Source organism: Empidonax traillii, unplaced genomic scaffold, assembly GCF_003031625.1.
Source record: "Empidonax traillii isolate 1590-97213 ecotype Southwest subspecies unplaced genomic scaffold, ASM303162v1 scaffold761:size885847, whole genome shotgun sequence".
Taxonomy (NCBI): domain Eukaryota; kingdom Metazoa; phylum Chordata; class Aves; order Passeriformes; family Tyrannidae; genus Empidonax; species Empidonax traillii.
Genome location: NW_020955954.1, coordinates 378,783 through 403,706, shown reverse-complemented (window position 1 = coordinate 403,706; position 24,924 = coordinate 378,783). Strand labels below are relative to the sequence as shown.

Here is a 24,924-nt window from a genome sequence, read left to right as displayed (position 1 = left end):
GGAGGAGCCATCTTCAGAGCGGGAAGGAGGCCGGGATGACACCCCCAGCCGCCATCTTGAGTGGGGGCAGGGCATGGGAATCACCGCCTGGGGCGCCATCTTGAATGCGGGCAAGGCTCCCGCGTGCACGTTGTGCCGTGAGGGGCTGCGGGGGCTCTCGGCGCCGCCGCCATGTTGGGTGCGGGCAGGGAAGCCGCGCGCCGCCGCCATCCCGGATGAGGGTCGTGGGGCCGCGCCGCCCCTCGGGGGCCGCGCGGGGCCGGAGGGTTTGTTTGAGATACGGGATGGAGGCTGTGTACTCGCAGTTAATGTCTTAAGGATAAAGATTACCCTGTGAGTGAGAGGGAGAGAGAGATCGTGTGAGGTAAGATGTCTCACATAGCTGCTGCTCAGGCACGAGGCGTTTCTGTGCCTCCGGTACCGTTGTGGCTGTTTGCTGCCCGAAACAGCTCCATGGCCCGTCAGGGGCACCCAGTGCGCAGTTAGATCGGCTTGCCCCACCTTAGGGTTCATCACTGCCTGTAGGCCTCACTTCTGTAGAGATTCAGGTAGATTCCACTGGTTTGGAGCTTGTCAAACCTCTGGAAGGTTTCCTTTGCAGGTGCTGGGCCACCTATGGTGAATTTAAAACGGCTCTGTAAGATCCTTTCTATGGCTCCCTCAGGGTAACCGGGGCAGGTGTGGGGGTCTGTCCCCATCCCAGGCCCCTGGATGCCTCTGGATCCTTCCCAGCATCGCTCCAGGGTGCAGATCCTGCCATAGATGAAACACTGTTTAAATACAGACCGATACGAATGCTCAGAAAGTTGTTTAAAAAATAGAGTGCAAAGGAAATTTGGGCGTTTCTGCAGCGTGTCAGGTAACTCGGGCAGGTACAGACATGCATTTTGTATTCTCTTGTCTCTCTCAAGTGTACACTTGATGCATGAGTAGGGAAAAGAAAAAGTTAGAACTGAAATGGTCTGCCTTCTCCTAAAGCCACGTTGCTGTGCCAAGTCCTCTGGTCAGGGCTCTGGTTTCTTACTGGGGCAATTCTCAGAGGTTTCGGAGGCCGGGATCAGACATCACCTGCCTCCCTCACTCTTGTCCCCATCTGTGAAATGCAGGAGTTTGCCTTGGAATTTATCAGGAGCTGGGACCTCTGATTCCCAAATCTCTGACTTACTGCACTCCCAGTTAAAGTCCAGGAAAAGTGTGTTCTGATCCCTTGCTAAAGGCAAATAGAACTGTCTGAGACCAGGTTGTTTACTGGGGTCCTGCATATGAAAGGCTCAGGTTTTGCCTCAGATAAGAGATTTACAACTTCGATGAGACAAAGAATAGGAAAATGATGGGATTATGGATCCACTGTAGCTGGGAGCCAGAGAGATAAAGCGATGTGATCGAAGAGAGCAGGAATTTAACAGCCAACACAAGCTTTGTGCACTCCCTTGATCTGTGCCTGGTTTAAGGTGTGTTTCCCATGGAGGTGTTTCACTTCATCTTCCCTTTAGAATGATTTAATTTCTATACCGTAAGGAATCCCTCTATGGTAGAGTTTCCCCTTTTTTTAAAAATATGGGCTATTTCAATACCTTAAAGAAGAGCACCCTGAACATGCCACAAAGACTGAAAACATTCATTAGTGCTCAGCCAGGATCTGATTTTCTCGTGGCCGCTGACATGAGTTTATGGCATGTGCAGGTATCCCAGGTGCTTTCTAGGTATCTACAGCAGAACAGTGAGAGGTGGAAGCCAGCACCAGATTCCTGAGTTCCAAAGGCCTGTCCTCTGCAGGTGTGGTCTGACTTAAAAGTCTCGTTACGGTTTGTGCAACTCGCTCTGGTTTTCCATGGTTCTGGCAGAAATTATGATTGTGCAACATTTTATCGGTTGTTTTCCCTGCAATATGAACAGAATTTTTTAGGCAGCATCTGCTCAGGGAGCAAAGTGACCAGAGATGCTGTTGGAGCTTTCTCTGGGCCAAACAGGAAAATGCATTTAACAACAAGATCACACTTGATACGAAAAGCCAGCGGGGAGCAGGACCTGCCCCTGTGTGTCCTTGTGTTTGTTTTGAAAAACAAACCCAGACGAAAATGGCCATGTGGGGGAAAAAAAAAAATGAGGAGGGCAAAGGGAAATAAAAGAACCAGCTTGTTTTGTAGGATCCTGCAGCAGCGTCCCACCCTCCAGCTCCGGTTCCTCCGGCCGGGAAAGGCCTCTGGGGCACACCCAGCTTTTTTTCTCTCTTTGAGCTCTTCCTGCCTGTGTTATCTCTTGGCGTTTAATTCACCACTGGAGAAGAAAAACCTTCTGAAACAAAACGGACCCTTTCCTGCCTTTTGCCTCTGTATTGTTAAACAACCCTGCAGCCTGTGTGGGGTCACAGACACTTCTCTGCGTAACTGTGTCCTTTGCAAACTGGCAGAACTCTTCCTCTTCTCCTTCCTCTTCCACCCGACGTTTCTGTCAGCAGTTTGAAAACCAGAAACCCTCCTAAAACACGGCCCCAGTTCAGGAGCCCGAAGCCCTGGGCAGAGTGGGGCATCCTAGGTGCTGCTGTCAGTGACAACTGCTTTCCTGGAAGTTCCTCTCCTGCCCCGTTATTCCCAGACTCTGCAAGGCCATAAACCAGGGAAGTCTTTCCCAGATAACTGCTGCCAGCTTTTCCCAAAGAAACCTGGGAGCAGGGGGTGTCTCCAATCCCTCTGCTTCTCTTTGTCGCTTTTATTTATTTCCAGCCCTTTTCAGTGAACACAGCGGATTTGTTTCAAGGCGTACTGGCAGCTTCAGCAACATCTTAGGGTGCCAGAACATTCTTCTGTGCATCGTTTAGGATGCCACATCACAGCTCTGGGAGTGGTTAGTGCAGAGCGGGCGGATCCGAGTGGAATCCCCGCCGGGTTTGTCAGTCCAGCAGATGTGTCGGGCTCTGAGCCTCGGGCTCCCCTGCTCGTGCCTGAGGGAAGGAGCGAGCAGAGGGACCCAAAGCCCCTCTGCAGCTGGGGTGGTTGGAGGAGGAGGAGGAATGGGCACAGGGAGGAGTGCAGGAGAGCTGGCTGATTCCTAACTCATGCGTGGGTTCCGGTAGTGGAGTGTCTGTGACAGCTCTGCTACTGCAGCGACGCGAGGCCTGCTGTGCAGATCCAGAGCTGAGCAGCTGAGAAACACTCTGCAAGCCAGGAGAGCTGCACCTGGGGCGCAGTTGGTGTTGCCATTGCACACTCTGAGTTCTCTTTTTACAGGGCTGGCAAACTGCAGCTGCAGGTATTTCATGCTGCAAGCACCAACATCAAATTTCAAGTAGAATCACAAGAACTCACATTTTACATCTTTCCTTCTGTCTAGTCCATGGCATGAGACACTTCTGTGTGTTTCTGCTGTTCCTCGTCCATGTTATTTCAGCACTTCCCTGTCCCCGCGGCTCCTCCCGATGCTCGGGGCTGACTCATTTCCTGTGCAGGACCAACCAGCCATTTCCTGGCTGTTCAACACAGCATTTTTTTCCCCCCTTCCAGTCAGGGTTGGAGTGGTGAGGATTAAGCTATAGTTTGAGTAATCTGTGGTTCGATTGATCTATGGTCTGATTCACTTGTCTCTTCACTGCAGCCTTCCCCAGAAATCACCTGGCAGCACCCGGGACTCGTGGCTGCCCCTGCTCACCTGGGCCCCCAGCTCAGTGATTCGGGCTGTGGCATTAAAGTAATCACAGCAGCCCAGCTCTAACAGTGCCATCCTTCCAGTCACTGCAAACCAGATCTTCTCTTAATTCGATCCATTTCAGCTCATAATAAACAGGAAGTTAAAAAAGCACCACAGGGCAAAACCACTGGTATCACAGCACAGATCTAAGCCAGAAATTCTAAGTTACTGCTTCAGCACTACCAAAATTGCACGTTGATATTTGAGAAATCCAGGTAATACCTGTGTTTGTGTTAGACACAGGTTACCAGAAGGCTGGCTTGGTTCCTGTATTGATTCTGTGCCCATCATTCCAACTCTTCCCTCCAGCACGTACTCCCTATTTCCCGAGCCACTCTTGATTCCCACCCCAGGTTGTGACTAACTCAAGGACAACTTGCAACATCGACACTGTGGTGTTCAGACATTGCCTGGCCACTGCCATGCCAGCCTGAGGTGTCACAGTTCTTATGAGCAGCTTTTTACTGTTGGATTTTTAATTATTCTTTTAATCCTATTTGAACACTTGGATTCATTAGCCTGTCATAGACCTGGAATGTTTGGGAAGAAACCCTGCACAGTAGGGATGCTGCTGCTGGAGTCTGAATGGAGCACATGTGGAGGGCTGAACCCTGAATAATTCATACCTGTAATGATTTATTCATGCCCAAAGCTGGATACCTCCCTGTGACTTTCCATTATCTCAAAGAGAATGCAGGTTCCGATTCCACTGCCCCAGCCTGGTGCCAGCTCCTGCACAGGGGGGCTGAGGTCTCTGCTCTGCACAAATGGGCAACTCCTGCCCTTTTGGTGCCCCAGCTGTGGCCCCTGACACCCCAGCTGAAATGTAGGGACAGGTCCTTGCACATCCTTGAGAAAGGATGGTGGGCGAGCAAGCAGGTAAAGCTCTTTTCCACAGATCCATGGGAGACCCTGCAGTCACAATGCAACGTGCTCTGAGTGTGGAAAGCAGACAGGCCCTGACTCTGTGATGTGACACCACAGAGCTGAGCTCACTCTCCATGAGAAACTGCAGTTTTGTTTCCCACTGTAAAGTTACAGACTCTGACACAGTTGATGCCACATTGCAGGATTGTTTCCTACCCTCCCAGAAACCTTGCAGGAAAGTCTGGACAAAGAGCAGCAGCTCAGGCTCATCTTTCCTGCCTGCTGTGGGCTCTCAGAAAATGCTGTCAGGAGAGACTTGCAGGCCCACGCTCTGAGTTCCTGACCTGGCTGAGGATTCTGCAAGACATTCAAATTCCATCTGTCTAGAAAGACTGAAAGATGATCCCGTGTTTCAGAGGCTCTCCAGACCTGCAGACGGCACTACCCCTCACTGCCTGGTGTGAAATTTCCTAATTGTTTAACCTGTAATCCTGACTTCTTTTGTCCTTGGAATAGGCTCTACATCAGCATAATCAAAAATGTCAAACAGGCTTGAGAACCTCTCCTAGTTGCTAAAAATGAATGTGAATTTCCTCCCTGCAGACTTACTTTGTCTCTCCCTTGCTCTGGCCTCAGCTTTCCCGAGTGCCTGGTTCCAGCCCCTCAGCATAGTTTGCATTCCACTGCCAAGAATGAACATTTATTTATACAAACAACCCTCCTTCCAAGCACATCTCCTGCTGTCCAGGGGCAGGGAAGTAAACACCATTTCTGGTCTGTCTGTAGCTCCAGCTCTGCATTTCCTTTTTGCTTTAGTCAGGGCCTTGTTTGCAGGGAAAGCTGAGTGCTGTTCCATCACTTTGCCATGTCTCAGATCTGATCAGTAGTGGCCTGGGAAGCTCCTTTGCTTCCAGTGATTTGATTTTGTGACCCTCTAAGGACGGTGCCAGTTTCCTGGCCAGCCCCTGGGGTGGCTCGTGGCTCAACAGCAGTTTCCAGAACTGGGACGGGGGGAACTCTGCGGGACTCCAGGAGTGCTCAGCCCGCCATACCTGCTGCTCTCCCAGCTCAGCATCACTTGGTGTGCCCCAGTGAGTCCCCGGGCTGCTGTGCTGTACTTGCTGTCCCACAGCTCTGTGACACTGAGGGGGCCCAGAGGGGGCTGGACCGGCAGCTCCCAGGTGAGCAGCGCCGAGGGGGCAAGGGAGCCAGGTGCAGCTCATGCATTATTGCTGCAGCACCTCCATCGCTCACCTGCCAGGCTCAGGGATTGTTCCTGAAACTTTAGCTCGGCCCCTCTGTCCGCAGGTGTCTCCTGTTGCATCTGCCATTCGGAATGGTTATGGCACAGATGCCAGATGGCTCCGGACAGGGGAATGTCACAGGCGGAGCAGGGGCCATTTAAATGAAAAAGGGCCCTGACAGACAGGCACCTGCAGAGCACCTCCAAGTGCTCCCTTGGGTGTGGAGCCTGCCTGCTGCTCACTCCCTGCTGGGAGCACGGGGTTTTACTGCTAAAAACTGCAGCAACATTTGGAGAGGTATCCACAGTCTAAAGGTGCGTGTGTCCCTCTGTCCCTGCCCAAAGGCTGCTCCCCTTCCCCAAATCCTGTGTTCTGGTGCTACATTTGTGGCTCAGACGCCTCAGCAGTGCAGCTGAGTTCAACTGCTTGTTTCCAGAGCGAGTCAAGAGCAAACATGTCCAAACACAGCTGGCTCAGAGGGGACCGGGACAGCCGCGCTCTGTGCCCGCCGTGAGCCCCATTGTGATCCTGGCCAAGAACGACATCATTTCCCCAGGGCTGCGGCTCTATTAAACACAAAGCTCCAAATGATTTCCTCCTTGGATCAAAGATGTGCTTGTTCCAGCGGCACTTAAGTTTAAAAGGCAATATTGGGAATGAATGAATCCTCCCCAGTGGCAGCTGCCGAGGCTCAGTTGGTTTGTCAGTGCCATAATTATGCCATGGACATCTAGTGTTTGGTGCCCCGTGTGTTCCTGAAGGATGTTGTGCAGTGGAGCAGCGCAGGGAAGCCTTGCTCCCAGGCTGAGGGGCTTTTGCTTTCGCGGTGTGAAGGCTTGCTCATGTTTCAGGTGGTGAAAGTGTTCAGAAATTTCACATTCTGATTCCAGACTCAAACCCAGAGTGTTCTGGATCAAACTGGATGGAAATTTATGAAGAGACACAGTGGCCTATGTCCAGAACCCTGGAATTGGTGGTTTGATTGTAGTCTGGGGTCTGGGTGAGGAACCTGCTCCCTAAATCCTTGTCTGGATTGTACAGCAGATGCTCTGTGTGACAGACAGGAGGTGGAGGAAGCCCTCCAGAGTATGAAATGAAGCATTAACACGAAGGCAGGATAATGCAGCATGTGAAGTCAGGGAGAACTGAGAGCATTGGAGATGCCAAAGGAACAAAAGAAATCCAATATCCTTTAGAAGGTTTAATTTTTAATTGGTGAGCTCTCTGATACCAGGGTAGTGAGTGCAGTGGACAATGACAGGAGCCTGTGGAAGGGATGCCAAGTGTCCCCTGTGGGGCCCCAGCACCCCCAACACACAGGCACAGAGGCTCCTTGTGTGCAGAACCATCAGTTCTGTGCTCCCTGCTCTGAGTTCCTGGTTCTGGGTAAGACCAGCATCAGCGTGCCCAAAGGAGACTCCCAGTGCCTGGCGCCAGGTCTGACTGTGCTGCTCATGCTCTGGGCAGGGTGTTGTGGCTGCTGCAGGAGCGGGGGCAGCTCCCAGATCCCATGTCAGAGTGTATGTTTCTTGCCCAAACGAGCAGCCACGTGTGCCAGTGTTAGGCTTGCTGCCTCTCCCAGGAGGCAGGTGCCATCCAGCTGTGGGGTTTTCATCTGTGAGGCTCTCAGCTCTGCTCTCAAAGAGTAGGGGACAGCAGTGGGGAGCCACTGCCTCTCACTGGTACCTCTCAGGTCCTGCTGGTCCCGGCTGCTGCCCCAGGCAGCCGCTCAGGGGCCACCAAAGCCAAGGGCTCTTAGCTCTCAGAGCAGAGAGCTTTGCTCATTGCTTCCATCCCACCCAAGGCATTGGCAGGCTGCTTTGAGATCACTTTACTAGATAACTAACACCTCTCTCTCTCCTGTCTCCTAGGCTGCCCTGTGCCCCGGGTGGGATCCTGTCCTTTGGCAGTGCTGTGCTCCGTGGGAGGCTGCCCAGGGTTCCACGTGATCTTGGAGCAGGTAAGGGAGACAGGGGCACTTCAGAACAAGGACACAGTAGAAAATCGAGCAGGAGCCAAGGCTCCAAAGGTGGGAGTCTGCAAATTATCCAGATATCCGATGGCATCACCAGAGAGTCAATGTATTTGCCTGTGGCCAAAATCCTGGGGTGCTGCGCTGGGGGATATTTTGTGGGGGACAGGCAGTTGGGGTTCCCTTTGGCCTCCCCATGCCAGAGACCCAGCAGGGACTGGAACAAGCCATCCCGCAGCCAGGCTTGGTTTGGGCTGGGTTAGTTTGGTTCAGTTTAGTAGAGGGTTGAAGAAACGCCTTGTGGCACACAGTGATTTTAGTTAAACTTTAAAAGGCTGCTCAGAAACATAAAAAACGGCAATAAACTCTGTGACAATTAAATCGAACAAGATTTGTCCCTCTCCTGGCCAGCCCCGGTGGGCTGTTGGCTCCGGCTGTCTGATACTCAGCACCGGCAGAGCTGCACCGGGCCCAGCCCGGGAGGCCCCTCCCTGCTCTGCCGCGCCGGTGCCGGCTCTGGCCGCGGGGCTGCGGTTCCCGCGGGAACGGGTACACGGGGGGCGGGACCGGGACCGGCGGGGCCGGCCGAGCACCGGGGGCCGAGCGCCCCCTGCCGGTACCGGGGCCGAGCGCCCTCCTCCGGTACCGGGACTGAGCGCCCCCTGCCGGTACCGGGGCCGAGCGCCCCCTGCCGGTACCGGGACAGAGCACCCCCTGCCGGTACCGGGACTGAGCGCCCCCTGCCGGTACCGGGGCAGAGCGACCCCTGCCGGTACCGGGGCAGAGCGACCCCTGCCGGTACCGGGACTGAGCGCCCCCTGCCGGTACCGGGGCCGAGCGCCCCCTGCCGGTACCGGGACTGAGCGCCCCCTGCCGGTACCGGGCGGCGGCGGGGGCGTGTCTGGGCGCGGGGAGCAGGAACAAAAGGGGTCCTCGTTTCTCGTCGTTCCCGGGTGATTTGCGAGCCCGGCGCAGCCAAACGCGGTGGAACCGGCGGGATCAAAGGCGCTCGCACCGCAGGAGGCACCGGGATCACCCCGTGCCCGGTGTTTAGTGGCAAACCCAGGGGCAGCGAGGGAAGCGGCAGCGCTCCCGCATGGCCTCCCGGTCACCGAGCATGGTACAAACAGTGGCAGGCGACACGGTCAGTCCCCACGGCCTGGCTGGGCCTGTAACGGCTCCGTGCTCATCCCAGTGCCTGTCTGGGAACAAAACACCCCAGGGAGAGTCACAGCCTGCACGCGGAATCAGGAGGACAGTCTGGCCATCTGTCCCCGTGGCACTGGCACAGGTGTGAGGTGCCCCCAAGTACCACCTGGGCCCTGATGAGGTGTCAGCGTTTCCTGTCCAGGTCACAGGTTTGCCTGTCGCTGATTTCAGCTTTCCCACTTCCTCCTGAGGGATACAATGTGAACTCCTATTTATAGAAGTTCATGGTTTCCAATGACTTTTTTCCGTCAGGCTGGTTTGGTGGCTGATTCCTGCTTAGTGACCCAGGCAGTGCTGTACCAGCTGCCCACAGCTTTTATTATTGCTTTCCAGAGGCCTCGATGCAGTGGTCGCAGTCACATCCCAGGCCAGGGGGTCCAGAACGCAGCCCCTCAGGACCAGAGACAGTTTAGAATCGGGAAAAGTGGTGTCCGAATCTTTGAACAAAAAAGCTCTTGTTTAAGGAATGTGGTGCTGGAGGCCAGTGTTTGCCAGCAGGGTCTGTCTCCCGCTCGGAGCCAGTGCCTGCAGTCAGACCCTGCCCTCCGCAGGCACACGGGGGGGGAGGGGGATTTTCTGGAAGCATCTCTCAAAATGGAGGAATGGCGCCCTGTAGCAAGTACAGGATATATCCTGGGAATTGTATTTCTGCAGACAGGGCAGGAGGGGCTGGTGGAAGCAGGAAGAGCTGAAGAGGTGCTGAGAATGCTCTTGTACAGGGCAGAGGAGGAGGGAAACAAACATCTCAGAGAACAGGAAAACTGATGTGCTGGGAAATGATGGACCCACCCCCAGGCCCCTTCTAAGGAGGGTGGGACAAGCTCCGTGGTTTCTGGCAGCCACGAGCTGCTGCTGCTCCACTCAGCTCCTGTCCTGCAGCCAGATGTGTTGGAGTGCAGCTTCAGCCCTTCCTGCCCCCGGCAGTGCCCCTGCGCTGGCCGCAGCTCTGGCGGTGCCCCACACCTGTGTTTGTCCCCCCACCTCCAGGGAGGGTTTCCCAAGGGAGCAGGGAAGGGGGCAGGAGTCAAGTTTAAGCACTGCAGTTCTGTATCCTGTTGTTTTCCTAGCAGGATTGTTGCAGTTTCCTGCACTGTCTTATCTGGAGAAGGGAAGCCAGCGCTGGCTCAGTGTGTGTCCCGGGTTCTAATCTGCAAAGCAGGCGTTAGAGCCCATGAGAGGAACCAACCAGGGTTGTCACAGGGCAGGGGGACAGGGACAAAAGGGGCAAAGGGCTTTTAGTGCCTCAAAATGAGTGTCTGTTTAGTGCTCCTGTTTGCACAAGGCTGTGTGTGTCACACAGGTTGGGGCCCTCGGCACACCCAAGAGGGAGAGAGAGGAAGATCCTGATGGTGACATTCTCAGGTGACTCTGTGTTTGACAAACCTTACAGGAGGATAATATTCAGAAAATGCTGAGCATGCTTCCTTCCCCCCCCAAAGGCTCAAAGTCCAAACAGGAAAGTCTTAAAGCAAAAAGAGCATTTCCACGTTTCAGTCAGCCTGGAGTTCAGTCTCCCCTGAAACGCTGGAGAGTCCTGTGAAATTACTTGGCCACATTTTCTGGAATACAGAGGTAAAATCAGCATTCACAGCACTGAGGCCTGGAAAGCTGCTCGGAGGAGCAGGGCCTGAGAAAGCCAAATATTGTAGATTTAAAAAAACCCAGCCACTTTTTTTCTTCAAGTGAGTCTGAATTCATCTAACTATAGGTTTTAGCAGTGCACTGAATTCCCCATGGGTTAAAAAAAATGAAATCCTTTACTGTACAGCTCTGGAATGTCCTGTTTTCAGGACAGAAAGGTGTGGGTCCTGCACACAGTGTCCATTATCAGATGGGAGCCTCTCCTGGAAAGAAAATTAACCCACCACATCAGCTCCCAGCCACGCAGACACTGAACCAGGCACAAGGCTCCAAAGCACAGATCCCTCCCCGCAGGCATGCCGGGGTTGCTGGAAGCAGGTAAAAACTGTGGCAATGATCAAGGAGGATTTTTATTCTTTAAAGAGAAGATATGTATGCCAGTTCAGCCTTTGGGGTCATTTTTGTCAGTCAGCTGTGACTGTGAATCCAGGCCTGTTCCACTTGCCATTCCTTTGGGGCACTCTCAGCTGCTGGAAGTGTGGGGGCTGCAGTGGGCTGAAGGGTCTGTAACTGAGCACCAGAGCCTGGGCTGGGAACTGAATAGCAAGAGAAAAAAAGGGGTTTTTTTCCAAGAGATCAGGAAGAGGAAGACATGTGTCTGGAGATAAGGAAAGATAAAAGCATTCCATTTGCAGAGGCCTGTGATAGGGATCAAGATGTTCATCTGCCAAGTCAGTAATTTTGTGGCCTTATGGCCATGCGGAGCTTCCGCTCCTGTTACCTTTTCCCACACTGACTGAAGGCACTGCATTATTGGCATGGAAGTTCCTCTGAGTCTGTCCGGGCAGCTCAGCCCTTTCGGGGAATTGCACAGGCTGAACTCAAAGATAAAACTCTCTTCAGAAGGGAGAACAGTTCTCCCTCAAGTTTAGGTGCAGCTTTTAGGGGCTCAGCAGGCGCAGTCTGTGAGCTCCCTGGCCTGGGGAGGTGGGAACAGGTCAAACCCCTCTGGGGAGAAGCTTGGGCAGAGCCGCTTCCTGTGAGGGGTCAGGACAGCCAAAACAGCTGTTGGAGGTGACTCCCTACCCTGTTTGCTGGCATCCATCTGGAGTGAGCTCATGGGGACAGTAGATCCCATACGTCAGGAGCTCAAAGGGCCATTTGCTGCTTCCAAACAGGCTTTTATTGTCTGATTTTTGGTTAAAGCAGCAGTAGATTTCTGTAAAAAATTCTCTGTAAATCCTGGCTTTGCACATTCCACACGCTGGCACACGCAACGGCCAAGCATTCAGGCTAAAATTATCCGTGCTATCATTAGGAAGGAACACATGGATTGATGGAGCCTAAGTGCAGAAGAGCTGTGCTGCAGTGCTGCAGGCTCACCCCACAGGGAGCAGTTCCTGTGCTTCCCAGTCGTTCCCTGTCGGGCACCTGCGAGAGGTGGGACCGGTTGAATGTCCAGGCTGCTCCATGGAGCCTTCCAAACAGATGGGAGAGTTTCAGATTTAGTCTCTAGTATTAATACGAGTTAAATGTGCAAATCCTTCGGTTGGGAAACTGCCTCTTGTTACTGTTTGCACAGTCAGAGAACGTCAGATTGAACCAGCCTCACTATTCCCCATTCTCTCTCTCCAGTTCAGCACTCGAAGACACAGAGCTTGCCAACCACAGAGTGCTGAAGGAACAACTTGCAGAGTTTGGTTTGTAAAATCCTATTTTCAGTGTTTATATTTTGCTCCTGTTTTGTTGGTGCTGCAGAGGCTGATCCTGCAAATATTTACCCCAGTCAGGTTCAGTGTTAGGAGTTCCTGGGAATCCAGGGAGCTCAGCCCAGGGAGGGCACAGGCCTGAAGTGGTCTTTGTTCTGAGCTGAGCTTGGAGAAGTTCAGTTGCGTCTGCTGGCCAGGGTTTTATATATATATATATATATATATATATATATACACATATATATATACACACACATACACGTATATAGACACAGGTGTGATAATTATTTCAGGTTCTGAGAGAGAAAGGCCATTCAAAGAGTCACTTACTGATCTCCACCTGAGAGAAGGCTCAGCAGCACAGAAAGCAGCAGCATGGTGAGTGTTCTGTTATGGCATAAATGATCCTACAGACAGAAAGAATGAACAAATTGGTTTTTAGAAGGAATCATGAGATGAGGTTGCCTATCTACAACTATTGCTGTCCTGGGGAGGGACAGAAACAGCCCCACATCCCCTCTCACTCACGTTCTTTCCAACATGCCGTTACAGAACGAGAGCTCTGGTGAAGGGGAGAGCAGCGAGGCCAGTTTCCTTCCCAAGGATCTCTCCAAACTTGTGATCTGGGCACACACTCACGGGACCATATGCGACCAGATCCCAGCCCTGGAATTTGTGCAGAACGCGGGTCCCCTGAGCAGGGACAATGCTGTGCTGTGGATGTGCAGAGTCGGACACGCCTATCACTGGCAGTATGGGAAGTTACAGGACAGAGAAGGGACTGAGGCTGGAGGAAGGAAAAAGAAGCTCCAGTTTTCTGAGGCTTCAGCAAGGGAAGACAGCTTTGGGGAAAAGAGGCTCAGGCTGACCCCATCGTCTTTTGAGAGGGGTCAAGCAGATGTTGGGAGCACAGGGTCATGTGGCAGATCCACAGGAGTCACTCAGCAGGAGGCTGACACAGCCTACACAAGGCATAAGAAGCCATCACCCAGAGGGAGTCAAAATACCAGGGAACTGATGACATCTTGCTCTGCAGCAGAGCAGCACTTGACAGTCACTGGACTCCAAGCTGGTGGTCAGAACGTGGAGCTCAAAAATGACGATGACTTACTGATCATCTCTGATGAAGAGCAGTGTGTAGCAGATGAAGACAACCAAGGAGACAGAATCAACCAGAGTAATGTATCAGAGCCACCTACTCAGGTGGATTTGCAGATGCTCCACTGCCAGGAGTTGGCATTTCACCAGCCATCAGCCCCTCAAAGACCTGCCTTTGCCCACGTGGCAGGGCCATCTCTGAGCCAAGCCTACATTCTGCAGTCCTCTGTCAGCAACCTGGAGGACCCGGGCAGGAACGTCCTGAGGTTGGATGATTTCACTGCTGCAGGGCCCACGGCTGAAACTTCCAGAGCAAGGAACCCCTCGGGGTCAGCAGCACCAAAGCTGTGTTGCAAACCTCTTCCTGTCTCCAGCACTGAAGTGAAGGCCCAGCTGGAGTCATGCCCCTCGGTGACCTTCTTTGAGTTCCAAGCCACTGTTGATGCCCAGCAGCAGCTCCAGCTGAGCCCTCCAAGGCAGGACACGCTGGGAGTGGACTCCAGCAGGAATGACACTGAGAATGTGGCTGAGGAGAGCGAGCCCTCAGGATCCAGGCTGGCACCTCATCCTTCAGCCTTCCAGAGTCTAGAGAGCCATCCACCTGCAGCCTCAGACAGAGGTAAGAGAGCCCAGAGTTCTGTGCCTGCAAGGGTGTGGGGGTGTTCTTTTAATCACTTTCCCAGAATAGCAAAGGAGGGTGAGTTCACATCACTGCCAAGGTCTATTCTGCAGCATCTAAGCAAATCCCTCAGATTTGGGGCACTCAAAAGGACTAAAAAGATCCCTGCCTGAAGCAATTAGCATTTCTGTAGGAAATGCCCTTCCCTGAGTTACCCAAAGGTGTTCTTGGCTGCAGCCCAGCCCCAATGTCCCAGCTTTGAACGCTTTGGTCTTCCATTTTATGTTGCATCCCCACATGGAACATGGGCTGTACTTGAGAGAGTCCCAGTGGGAGACTGGAGCCAGAGATGGGAACTCAGGTCTCAAGAGAAGGATTCAAGGGGAAGTAACAATACAGAGAAATTGTGGCTGAAGCCCTGGCTGCACCAAAGCCAGTGGCAAAAGATCCCAGCAGTGGCAGTGGCAGAGTGTCAGCCCTGCATGGAAAATGCCAGGAGCTCCATGCATTGCTTTAGTCCTTTCAAGAATTAAGGTTTTCATATGCACTGTCCTGCAGCGTGGGGGCCTGGGTACATGCTTGGGAAGGGCAGAGGGTGCTGGGACAGCATTTGGGGCCTGCCTGTGATGTGCTTACACCATCAGTGCTGGTCCACAACAGGCTCAGGGTTACAGACACTCATGTTCCTTATGGAACCACAGCCACACAGATTGCCACAGTTGGGTTTGGGGAGTATTATTTGACTATTTTCATAACTGACATCAAGTGTCATCTGAAGGGACTGGGAATTCACCTGGGAATGTCTGTGTAGTATCGGTTTCTGCCAAGGTAACTGGCTCATGGCTCAGAGGAGGCCCTGGCATTACTGATTCATGAGCCATTGCTCTCTACACCCAGAGCAGTCAGTACAAAACAGGCCAAAAACCCAAACCAGTGGGACAGGGATCAGAGGAATCCACCTAATCCATCCACAGTATTTCAGGATGACAACTAAGCCTGTACAAAAGAATCCAGTATGAAAAGGGGAATCTATAGATGATGGCTCACGAGCCCTTTTCCATCTCCCCCTCCTCAGTCCTGGACAAGTCACAGGCAAGCAGATGGAGCTTTCCAGCAATCCAAAGAATTCATTTCTCACGCTACATTGAACTAGGTAGATGTGGTATTGCCATGACAACTTGAGAGAGAGCCCAACTGGAATCCTGGCAATTGTTTAAACAAAATAATAATACACTTTACTCACCTGTTTGTTTTCCCTCACCATCCTCCTCAACTTTTGGTTCATGCTCTGATTTCATGATGAAAGGGAAGTCTCCCTGTCTGGCGTTGGGGAGGGCCAGCAGCCAACAGAGAGGGAGCAGGAAGGAGCCCAGCCTTCCCTGGAGAGGTGGGTGCTGTCAGGTGCTGCTGGCTTGTGGAGAACACAAAACTGATCCACAGCTCTAGGGGAGGGGGTTTGAGAGAGTCCTGTTCCCCGAATGGCTTTCAGAAGGGAAGTGGACACCATCCTGCATCTCCTCGTGTTTTACTGATCTTTTGGAATTCTTGCTGTCTACAGAGCTGTGTCTTGTCTTTCAGATGTGCTGCAGAAGCAGGAGAAGAAGAAGAACTGTTGCAGTAGTGCCATAAAGGTGTTCAAAGACTGGCTGATGGTGCACCACCCCTCTGAGACGCGCGAGATCCACACGCTGCCGCCTGAAGACCTCGACCGCTACCTGGTCTCGTTCTTCAGCTCCGCCAAGAGACAGGATGGCACAGATTTCTCTGTCCATTCCTTTGGCTTCTTGCAGCGCAACATCGAGCGGTACCTCAGGGAGCACAACTACCAGTACAACGTGGTGAGAGGGCTGGAGTTCAGGGCCTCTCAGGAAGCTTGGAACCTAAAGCATCAGTGCCTGCTCCAAAAGAAGAGGGAGGCAGAGTGGAGTATTTTGGAGAACGTGACAGACGAAGATGTGGAAAAGCTTCGTAAGAAGGGAATTTTAAACAGAATGGACCCTCAGGGCTTTCTGCGCCTCATGTTCACCAGCGTCGTTAGGGGGTTTGGGGCAAGCACCCACAGGAAGAGCCACCACCTCTACTGGGGACAGCTGGTGCTGAGGAAGAGTGAGGGAGAGGTGGAGTACTTGGAGTGGAAGGATGATCTGAGCCCAGAGGGAAACAAAGGGGAGCCAAGCCCACGGCTCTTTGCAAAGCCTGATGATCCAGAGAACTGTCCAGTCACCAGTTACAAGGAGTACGCCAGGAGGAGGCCACCAGACACACTGAATGACAGGGATGCACTTTACCTGGCTCCCAGGTCCCTGTACTCCATCTGGGACAAGGTGTGGTACTGCAGAAAGCCACTGACAAGAGCCAAAATGGAAAAGATCTTGAAAGTTATTACCCAGCAAATCAGAGTAGCCGTAAGGAAACCCAGGCAACAGAGGTATCCCTTCAGCTTTCCCCCTTAAACCACTCCAAGGCTCCTCTGAAACAGAATCCTGTTGTGATATTTAGTGTAGGCTGAGAGCAGATATCCTTCTCCTGGCCTTCACCTTGGCATTGAAGGCATGTACACATCTGCAGCGCCTCAGCTTCAAGGTAAATTGCTCTGTTGTTCTTTCTGTTATTGGAATTGATAATTCAGTGAGTTAATGAGAATCTTTGGTTTCGCATTTGCCAAACAAGTTAATGTTCTACTGTACAGTCAGTGACACGAGAAACCACCAGTGGTGATGTAGAGGTCTTGAGGGTGGCACAGCCCAGCAGGAGTGTCAGCTGCACCTTTGTTTTGGGGGCTGACAGCTCAGCCTGGGGCACAGGCCTGCAGGGAAGGAGAGCAACGGCGCTGCTGATGCCCATCTCGCAGGATTGCTCCCAACAAGGTTCAGGTGGTTTCCCTTAGTAAAAGATTCATAGACTGAAGAAGTTGTAGCTGTTCTAAGAAGTTATTTAAAGTGCCTGACAGCACTGAAAGGTTTTATGGTAGGTGGTCTCCCTGGAGTGCGAAATGCAGCTCCCCAAAGGCCCTGGGAGATGTGCTGAGCTCTGCTCAGGGCTGTTCAGTGCCTGTTACATTCCAGTCAGGTTGTTGGTTGCACTGTTGACAGAATCAAATAAAAGAACCTTTAGCTCAGTCCTGTCTGTCTGTTGTGCCAGGTTGCAGTGGGTGCCCTGAACAGCAGGTGATGGATTCCTGGAACACTGGCGTGTTCCATGTTGTTCCTGCCATGTTCCTTGCTCCTGGCCTGGTGGTGCCAACCTCTCCCAGGGAGAGTTTGGGCCCTTTGAAACCCTACGAGCCACCTCCATGGTTTCTGAACAAGGCCTTGGGGGCCAAGCCCTTTGCCAGAATTGGTCCTGTTTGAGGAATTTAACAACACCAGATGTTTGAAGGATGTTTGAAGAGACATAAAAAAAGACAAACTCAGTTCACCAAGTGCTGGAGAGCATCTGCCTGTTCCCCTAATGCTGCTGAGCACGGATGGCCTCACGAAGGCACCACAATGGCACAGCCATCCCAACGGCTGACCCAGCCTTGGGCACAGCTCTGCACCCGTGGGGCCAGGCTTCTCTCAGCCCCGAGACCACCACTGGTCTGGCTTTTTCCTCCCATATGCTGATCGGTTTGGCCCACACCTGCCAGAAAAAACAGGGGGCACAATCAACCCCCTCCAACCTGGGCACCACTCAGCTCCCTGGAGCTCCACCAGGGAACTCCCCCCAGTCAGTTCCCACAGAGTGGGGCTGGGGTCCCAGTGGGGTCTGTACAAGGACCCTCCTAGCAGGGGCAGCCAGGCACAGACACTGCAGTGTAGTTGGGATGAGACAGAACCTTAAAGCCCCTCCGGTGCCACCTGCAGTGCCATCCCCACCCCAGGCAGGCACCCTTTCCCCCTGCCCTGCAGGACCTTGGTGCTCCCAGCCCAGCAGCCATTGGGACCCCCAGCCACAGCTCCCAGCAGGCTCCAGCTCCAGCCCCAGCCCCACATCCCAACTGGGGGTCTCCTCCAAAACACCAGTGCAGAACCAGCAGAGCAGGTGGACAGAACAGGCCAGGAAGAATAGGAGAGAGCAACAACTGTTTAATAAATTAGCAACATAAACAGCATTTATATATATATTTATATTCCATTGCTGTGTCTCCATGGATCACAGGAGTTAAGCCAATGTTAATTCCCCAGTCTCATGGCAATGCTGATCCAAAGGCCTCAGTCCAGGTATCCCTGAGGAGATGCCTGGCCTTGCGGTACCTAAAAACCTAAAATCACTGAGAAATAAAACAGCTCTGTTGTAAGCCAGAGACACAGCTCCCAAGGGGCAAAGTGAATTACCAGATGATTCCACCCGGCTGACTCTAGGTGGAAGTGATTAAAAAATACTGATCCAATTTTTCCCCCCTTAAGAAAATAAAAAAAAGTGTTCCCCCACAGGGAGAGGGAGGAAGGAGCAGACCTATTGCATGGCAAGATTATCAGTGACAATCAAACAGACTGATTTGCAGGGTACGTGTCTCGGATTGTTGCAATGGCCAGGGGTGGAACTGATTGGGTGTTCCGGACACGAGTCAGTCGATCCCAAACAGGGATCCTGGCCCAGGGGTCCCTCAGTCCTCATCCCGGACATACTGCCCGGCCTCCCAGCGCTGGGCCATGGCACTCTTGTGACGGATCACTCGGGTGCTCTCCACCACCTGCAGAGACCAGAATGTGCAGGATCTTGGTAAAGAGGGGGTTTTTATAACCAATCTGTTTTGCAGAGCTGCCCCTCCTGCCAGGCCCCCGAAGCCGCTCTGCTCGACGCCCACCCGAGGGGAGCCCAGGGGAACAGGGGTTGTCAGGGCAGCGTGAGCAGAGCCCCCGCGTTTGTGAAGGACCTTACCTCTGTGTTGACCTTGTCAACGGGTTCTATGCCTGCGTACTGTGGGAAGGGAGAACAGGATCAGATAATGGCAGCCTGGCAGGGGAAAACCCAGAGGTGGCAGGATCTGGCCCCCAGGGTGGTCACAGGAGGGGAGGCACATGCAGTCATGCCCTTCTCAGGGTGGGGGGACAGTTTGGGCCAGGTTCCCCCCCGGAGGAAGCTGCTGCTCCTCTCCAGTCCCACCCAGTGTCAGCAGCTCTGAACAGCCCCTCAGTGGTGCCACCACCACCGAGTCTCCCACCAAGGGCAGGGCGGGCACATTCACCTTTCCATCCTCCTTCACCCTCCTCCTCCTCTCTTCAAAGGGGCTGGAACGTGACGAGTCCGGGGTGGGGGTCTCCGTGCTGCCCTGGGAGGAACTGGTCACTCTCAGTGGGGTGAAGGAGGACATCAGTCCCAGGATCCCCATCTGGTGTGAGGCAGGAGTGGAGGCAGGAGACCCAGACACCGAGTAGCTGCCGCTGGCACCTGAAGCAGCTTTGCAAGAAAGCATTGGGGGGTGAGGGACTCCAGGACTGCTCCTGGGGGCTGGAGAGCCCTTGGAGAGCCAGGCCCCTGCCCCGGCCCCCCTGCCCCAGCAGATGCAGCAGGTTTGGTCACAGCTGGGGCCCCATGTCTGAGCCCCAGCTAGGGACTGCAGGAGCTAGGAGGGGAAGTGCATGAGCTGGGCCCTTCCAGCCCTGTTTGCTGCTGGAACGTGACACAAAGGCATCAGGACCTGAGCGGCTCTGGAATCAAAAGCCATGCTGCTCCTGCAGAGCCTATTCCTCCTCAGCAGCAGTTCTCCTGCTGACTCCAGTGTGTTGCTATCAAGTTATCCTGGGACAACTTGCTACCAGCACACAGGAGTCCTTATGGGCATCCCACGAGATCATTGCTCTGCCACTGCCCCTGCCCTCCCTTACCGGAGCTGTGCCGAGAGCGGGAGCCCTCCTGGGAAGCACTGTCTCTGTAGGTGCTCATCAGCCGCCGCCGCTGCTCCTGCAGCTCCTCTTCCCTCTGCAGGTCGCTCCGGATCTCCTCTTCAATCAGTGCAGACGTCTGGGGCTTCCATGTCCGCAGCCGGTACTGCTCCTCCCGGCCGTCCTCCCTGCGCAGCGGGCTCTGCGTCCCCATGTCCTCCACGAACGAGACCTTCGGCTTCCAGAAGGAGAGGGAGAAGTACTCTCTGGGCAGGACAGCAGTGCCGGTGGGGCTTGGGGTGGAGTCGGGAAGCTTTCCTCCCCAGGAATCCTTGCTCCCCCATTTGCTGGCGCTGGCGGAAGCGTGCTGGGACACCAAGGGCTTCTCCCGGCTCCTCTCGCTGGCGGTGAAGCGCGGCTGGGACAGCTGGAAGTGCGCGATGCTCGCTGTGTAGCTGGGAATGCTTCTGCCGCCCCTGGTGTCTTCTGTGGGGCTGGGGCTCGAGGGCTGCTCCACCACAAACTCCTTAACCCATCTCCTCCGCTCCTCTGCTTGCCTTGGGGCCGTGGACTTCTGCGGGGGGGCTTCCTCCTGCTCAAACACCCTCCTGCGCTCGTCCAGCTCCTGTTGTGTCCCCCTGTCATATGCCCCCAGAAGCCTCCCTTGCCTCTTCAGATCTTCCTCCCGCTTGGTTTCCTGCTCGATTTCCCTCTGGACGTAAAGGGAAGCACGGCCTCTGTCCTTCCCTTTCCTGCCTGGGCCGGGAGAGGCATGAAGGGCGAGCACAGGTTTGGTCTGGATCTCCACCAGCTCACTGCTGGAGGTCAGCCGCTGGATACCCCTCTCTTTCCAGAGGTTCTCCTCCCTCTCCATCGCCATGCGGATCTCCCTCTCGATGGGTGTCTCATTGCTTACCTTCGTCTCCTTGCCCAGCCCGTTGCTGCCAGCCCTCAGATCCACAGGGCCACTGAAGGTCTCATTAGAGGCGCTCCCATCACTGCCATAGCCTGTGTTGGCTTCGTTATACATCTCACCCAAGCCAGAGTCCAGGTCCTCTCTGGACGATGCTTTGGTCAGGCTGGACATTTTTACGATGGGATACGACCTTTCAGTGTGAGCTTTTCTGGGAGTATAAACTTCCTCCTTCTCAGGTGTCTTGTAGGACACATTGTAAACCTGGTAAATGCTCTTGTCCCTACTCTGGCTTGATGCACCAGCACTACCATAACCTCTCACAGCCTTTGTGGCCATCTCAGGGCTGTGCCACTCTTCCCTGGAGACTTTTGTCACTGACTCTGGCTTAGGGGATATGGTCTGCTGCCCTGGGCTGAAAAAAGAGCTGGGGCTGGCCTTCTCTAGCATCAGAAACTGCTGCCGAGCTGCAGAGAAGTTGATCTGCTCCGTGTCGATATTGTCAGGGTCAACAGGTGTCACAGCCCTGCCTGGGGAAGGTTTGTCAAAGCTGATGGCAAAGTTGGTGGTGACACTGCCTGCATGCCTGCCCTCACCCTGGCTGCCTGTGCCGGTGTTGATGGAGCTCAGCTCATCCAGGGAGCTCCACCTCTCAGCAATGGTGGAGCTCTTCCTCATCACCTGGCTCCGGATGACCTCCCTCCTCTCGTCCTCAAGCTCCCTGGCTTTCTCGGGTGAGATGTTGGGTGGAGGGACCCTGTACAGGTCCTGCTCCTCCTCATCATAGAGCTTCGAGGGTTTCCTCTCGCCTCTGTAAGCCCTGAGGTCGTACAGGCTTCCCGATCTCACCACCTCCAGCTTGGACTCCCTGTCCGGGGATGGGGTCCAGACATCTTTTCTCCCCTCCAGGAAATACGAGGGTGACTGGGACCTCCTCTTCCAGCCATAGCCATTTTCCACCCTCTGGGTGCCGTGTTGAGCAGAGCCAAACACATTGTCGTCACTGTCGGCCCTCAGCTCTGCCAGCGAGCTGTTCTGGTGCCCATCGCTGTAGTCAGGCCTGTGGGAGGCCTGTGGGAGCTGGAACACCAGCCGCCTGGTGACTCTGTCCATGTCCTGGCAAGAGTCACCCCTCTGCCAACCTCTCTTTGGACTGAGGCCGCTGCTCAGCTTTGAGGTCACCCACGAGCTTCTGGCTCAGCAGAGGCCACGGGGCCAGACCTGGCTGTCCCTGCAGGCAGGAGGGGAGAGCAGCCGTTAAGAGCAGCAGGAGGAGTGGAGGTCAGGGCACAGCCTGGTGCCACTGTCCTTGCTGGGGACAGACACCAGCACACCAACCTGCCCTGCCTGGGGCAGGAGCAGGCAGAGCACAAAGCACCGTTCCCAACAGGAATTGCCACAGAGCCCAGATCCCCCTCCAACCTCTGTCCCCCAGCCTGGGCACGTTCCAAGGGTGCACAGCCAAACCTGCCACAGGTCCGTGGCACCACCAGTGGCAGCGAGACCACATCACCCTGGGCACAGACACCCTCTGGTGTCACATCGGCCTCTCCACACGCACAGGGCTGGGAGTGACCTCCAGTCCCGGGTGGCACCAGCAGGGAGAGGTGGCAGCAGTGGCACCGAGGCCACCCCTGCCTGGAATATCATGCATTTACAGGAAGGAGCCTCCAAACAACCAAGCTGTAGAAACAATTGGGTCATAAAAATGGTTTCATGGCTCATAAAACGAGGGGACTTTAACCCCCCTGGCATGCAGGGCGGGAGTGAATGGCCCTGACCTTGAGGTTGATCCTCCGGCGCTGGCTGGGCCACAGCCGGCTGGGACAGCGGGTGCCAGGCAGGGAGGGGCAGCACAGGTGGGTCCCCATGAGACAGCGGCTCTCACCACCCCTCAGATGCCATCCCTGGACCCGGAGCCGGTGACACGCACGTCACTCACGGACAAGCTGGGTGCACCCAGTGCCAGCAGCACATCTTGTCCCGCTGTTTGCCAAGGCCTGCCTTGCTGTCACCTGTCACCAGTCCTGGCTGGGCTCACGTGAGCCCCATCGGGTCAGGGTGTGTCACTGCCAGGCACCGCTCCAGGGCACTCGCGGCCTGCTGGGAGCACGAGGCAAAACAGGAGCAAGCCCACGGTGATGCCCCCACAGGGGTAGCTCAGAGCCTGTCTGCCACGGCGCTTGCAAGCACAGCTCAGGGTGAGGCTCCCCAGGACAGAGGCAGATGCCTGGTACTCCCTGTATCTGGAGCATCCCAGCTCATCCCCAGGATGAGAGCACTCTGGATATGGCTCCTTCCTGCAGCAATGCTGGTGACTGAGCTGCTGCTGCTCACCTCCAGCCCTCCTGGGATGCACTGTCCTCCCACAGGGCAAGTGGAGCTGGGCTCCAGTCAGGAGCTGTTTAAGCCTTTCCTGGCGCAGGAGCACCTGGATCTCATCAGCAGCATCTGGGACATCCTGGCTGCCCATGCCCAGTCCCGCTGGCTCAGCCTCTCCCTCTGCCCCTGTGCTCTGCTGAATTTCCCTGTAATTCCCCTACCTGTGATTCAGTCTTGCTCTTTTATTGCCCCCGGCGACCTGGATAGTGAAAACCACCTGCCCACACCTCTCACCCTGTTTGGGGAGGTCGAGGTCCTGACTGGAAGGGGACACCGCCCCTGCTCCCTGGGGTGCTGGCACAGGAGGGGAGCAGGGAGGAGGAAGCCAGCTGGGCTCTTATCAGGGCTGGTCCATGCGAGCGGAACGGCCCCTCCCAGAGCTGCGCCCAAATCCATCCACCTGGCTCAGCTTGGTCCGGCGCTGAGGGACGGTGGGGTTTGGGGGTCCTGGGCTCATCTGCCCTGTGCCAGCCCAGCCAAGCACCACGGGAGGTGCTGGCAGAGCAGGTGGCACTGCAGCACCCGCCAGTCTGGCCTGGGCCCCCCCACCATAAGAAGACAACTGGGGGGCTTTCCAGGGTGTGCCTGCGCCAGGAGTTGTGCACGGGGCTGCAGAGCTACAATGCACCCACCCTGTTCCCACCCTGTGCCGGTGGACACGCGCTCCCAGACCGACCGACATGCGTGTGTGTGTCCCTGCGTGTCCCACCGCCTGCCCACGGCCTGCCGAGCCCTCACTGCACACCCTCGCTGCCACCACCCCTGCGTGGGCACCGCTCCCTCTGAGCTGGGGTACACGGTGTTCCCCCAGCCCCTGGCACTGCCCTCACCCCCAACCACGCTGCACTTACTGTCCAGGGAGCCGTCGGGGCGGGGGTCCCCATGCCCCGAAGAGGCCACACAGAGCACCCAGCTGAGCTGTGTCTGCTGGGGAGTGGCCAGGGTGGCAGCAGTGGGGGGCGGGGGGGCCATGGGTGGCGTGGCTGCAGGGCCCTGATAAGCTCAGCACGAGTCCGTGGGGGAATTCCAAGAACCACGTTGGGCTCAGTGCCCTGTCCCCGATGTCCCTGTGCCGCCATCACCCCGCTCAGCTGGTCCCACGCCCAGGAGGCTGCCCTTGGCTCTGATCTGCAACATGCACTGATGCACCACTGGACCAACGTGCCAATGCACTCATGTGCCAATGCACAACGTGCCAACACACCTGTGCCTTGATGCCCCAGGGCAGAGGTGCAGTGGTGTGGCAATGCACCCACAGACCTTCTTCCAGAGGCTTTCTGCCTCTCCGTGGACACAGCTATGACACTGAGAAGCCCTGACGTTGCAGTGAGGGCCTGCATGTCCAGCTCTCCCCCTACACTGTGCCCCAGGGCAGCCCTTAGCCCTGGGGGACACAGCAGCGGAGCCTGGGGCCTGAGGGAACGTGCCAGGAGCAGCCACACCAGGAGCAGCCTGGGCTCTCCTGTTACACTGCAGGGCCTCCCTGGTGCAGTCACCGATATAACCCCATGTTTGCACAGGCGGTGCTCTCGCTGCCACGGCAGCCCTGGCACTGCCAACCCCAGCCCCTCGCAGCAGGGCAGCTCCCTCCTTCCCTCGGGACACGAGCCCTGTACCCGGTCTGGAAACCTCGGGCACCTGCCAGGACAAGGGCAGCGCAGTGGCACAGTGGCACAGTGGCCACGGTGTCCTTGGTGCCCTTGGTGCCCACGGCCACAGCTGCTGGATCCCAGCGGAGTGGGCAGCATCGCCAGTGCCCAGAGCCACCCTCCCTGCTGCCACGGGGCATCACAGCTGAGCAGGCGATGCTCAGCCCTTCACTGCGCCGATGGCTGGGGC

General features: G+C 55.2%; 2 protein-coding genes across 10 annotated transcripts; one reads left to right on the top strand and one right to left on the bottom strand.

The window, feature by feature from the left end:
• The first annotated feature begins 170 nt into the window (after nt 1–170).
• LOC114066365 lies at nt 171–16,779 on the top strand. Of its 3 annotated transcripts, XM_027900993.1 has the most exons (6): nt 171–364; nt 7,667–7,755; nt 12,560–12,644; nt 12,819–13,983; nt 15,290–15,370; nt 15,562–16,779. In XM_027900993.1, exons 3-6 carry the CDS (start codon nt 12,642–12,644, stop codon nt 16,434–16,436), a joined length of 2,124 nt encoding a protein of 707 aa, XP_027756794.1. In that variant the 5' UTR covers nt 171–364; nt 7,667–7,755; nt 12,560–12,641; the 3' UTR covers nt 16,437–16,779. The 3 variants fall into 3 exon arrangements, with proteins under 3 accessions (XP_027756794.1, XP_027756796.1, XP_027756795.1); XM_027900995.1 differs by lacking the exon at nt 15,290–15,370; XM_027900994.1 differs by lacking the exons at nt 171–364; nt 7,667–7,755 and adding an exon at nt 12,019–12,252.
• A 1,244-nt stretch (nt 16,780–18,023) lies between these two features.
• MISP (mitotic spindle positioning) lies at nt 18,024–24,028 on the bottom strand. 7 transcript variants are annotated; one of them, XM_027900985.1, is made up of 5 exons: nt 23,937–24,028; nt 19,794–21,934; nt 19,154–19,365; nt 18,847–18,885; nt 18,024–18,658 (listed from the first exon to the last, which is right to left on the bottom strand). In XM_027900985.1, exons 2-5 carry the CDS (start codon nt 21,814–21,816, stop codon nt 18,572–18,574), a joined length of 2,361 nt encoding a protein of 786 aa, XP_027756786.1. In that variant the 5' UTR covers nt 21,817–21,934; nt 23,937–24,028; the 3' UTR covers nt 18,024–18,571. The 7 variants fall into 7 exon arrangements, 6 of the variants coding, with proteins under 6 accessions (XP_027756786.1, XP_027756792.1, XP_027756787.1 ...); XM_027900991.1 differs by having other exon boundaries at nt 19,154–19,356; XM_027900986.1 differs by lacking the exon at nt 23,937–24,028 and adding an exon at nt 23,320–23,359.
• Between the last annotated feature and the right edge of the window lie 896 nt (nt 24,029–24,924).

What these genes read in the sequence shown, in the direction of transcription:
- LOC114066365 (XM_027900993.1), top strand. An exon ending in ACCTGCAGCCTCAGACAGAG is followed by an intron (nt 13,984 to 15,289) that starts GTAAGAGAGCCC and finishes TCATGATGAAAG; the next exon opens with GGAAGTCTCCCTGTCTGGCG. An exon ending in GCCCAGCCTTCCCTGGAGAG is followed by an intron (nt 15,371 to 15,561) that starts GTGGGTGCTGTC and finishes CTTGTCTTTCAG; the next exon opens with ATGTGCTGCAGAAGCAGGAG.
- MISP (XM_027900985.1), bottom strand. Translation starts at nt 21,816, where the DNA reads ATGGACAGAGTCACCAGGCGGCTGGTGTTCCAGCTCCCACAGGCCTCC. An exon ending in GGGTGAAGGAGGATGGAAAG is followed by an intron (nt 18,886 to 19,153) that starts GTGAATGTGCCC and finishes CCCTTCCCACAG; the next exon opens with TACGCAGGCATAGAACCCGT. An exon ending in TTGACAAGGTCAACACAGAG is followed by an intron (nt 18,659 to 18,846) that starts GTAAGGTCCTTC and finishes TGGTCTCTGCAG; the next exon opens with GTGGTGGAGAGCACCCGAGT.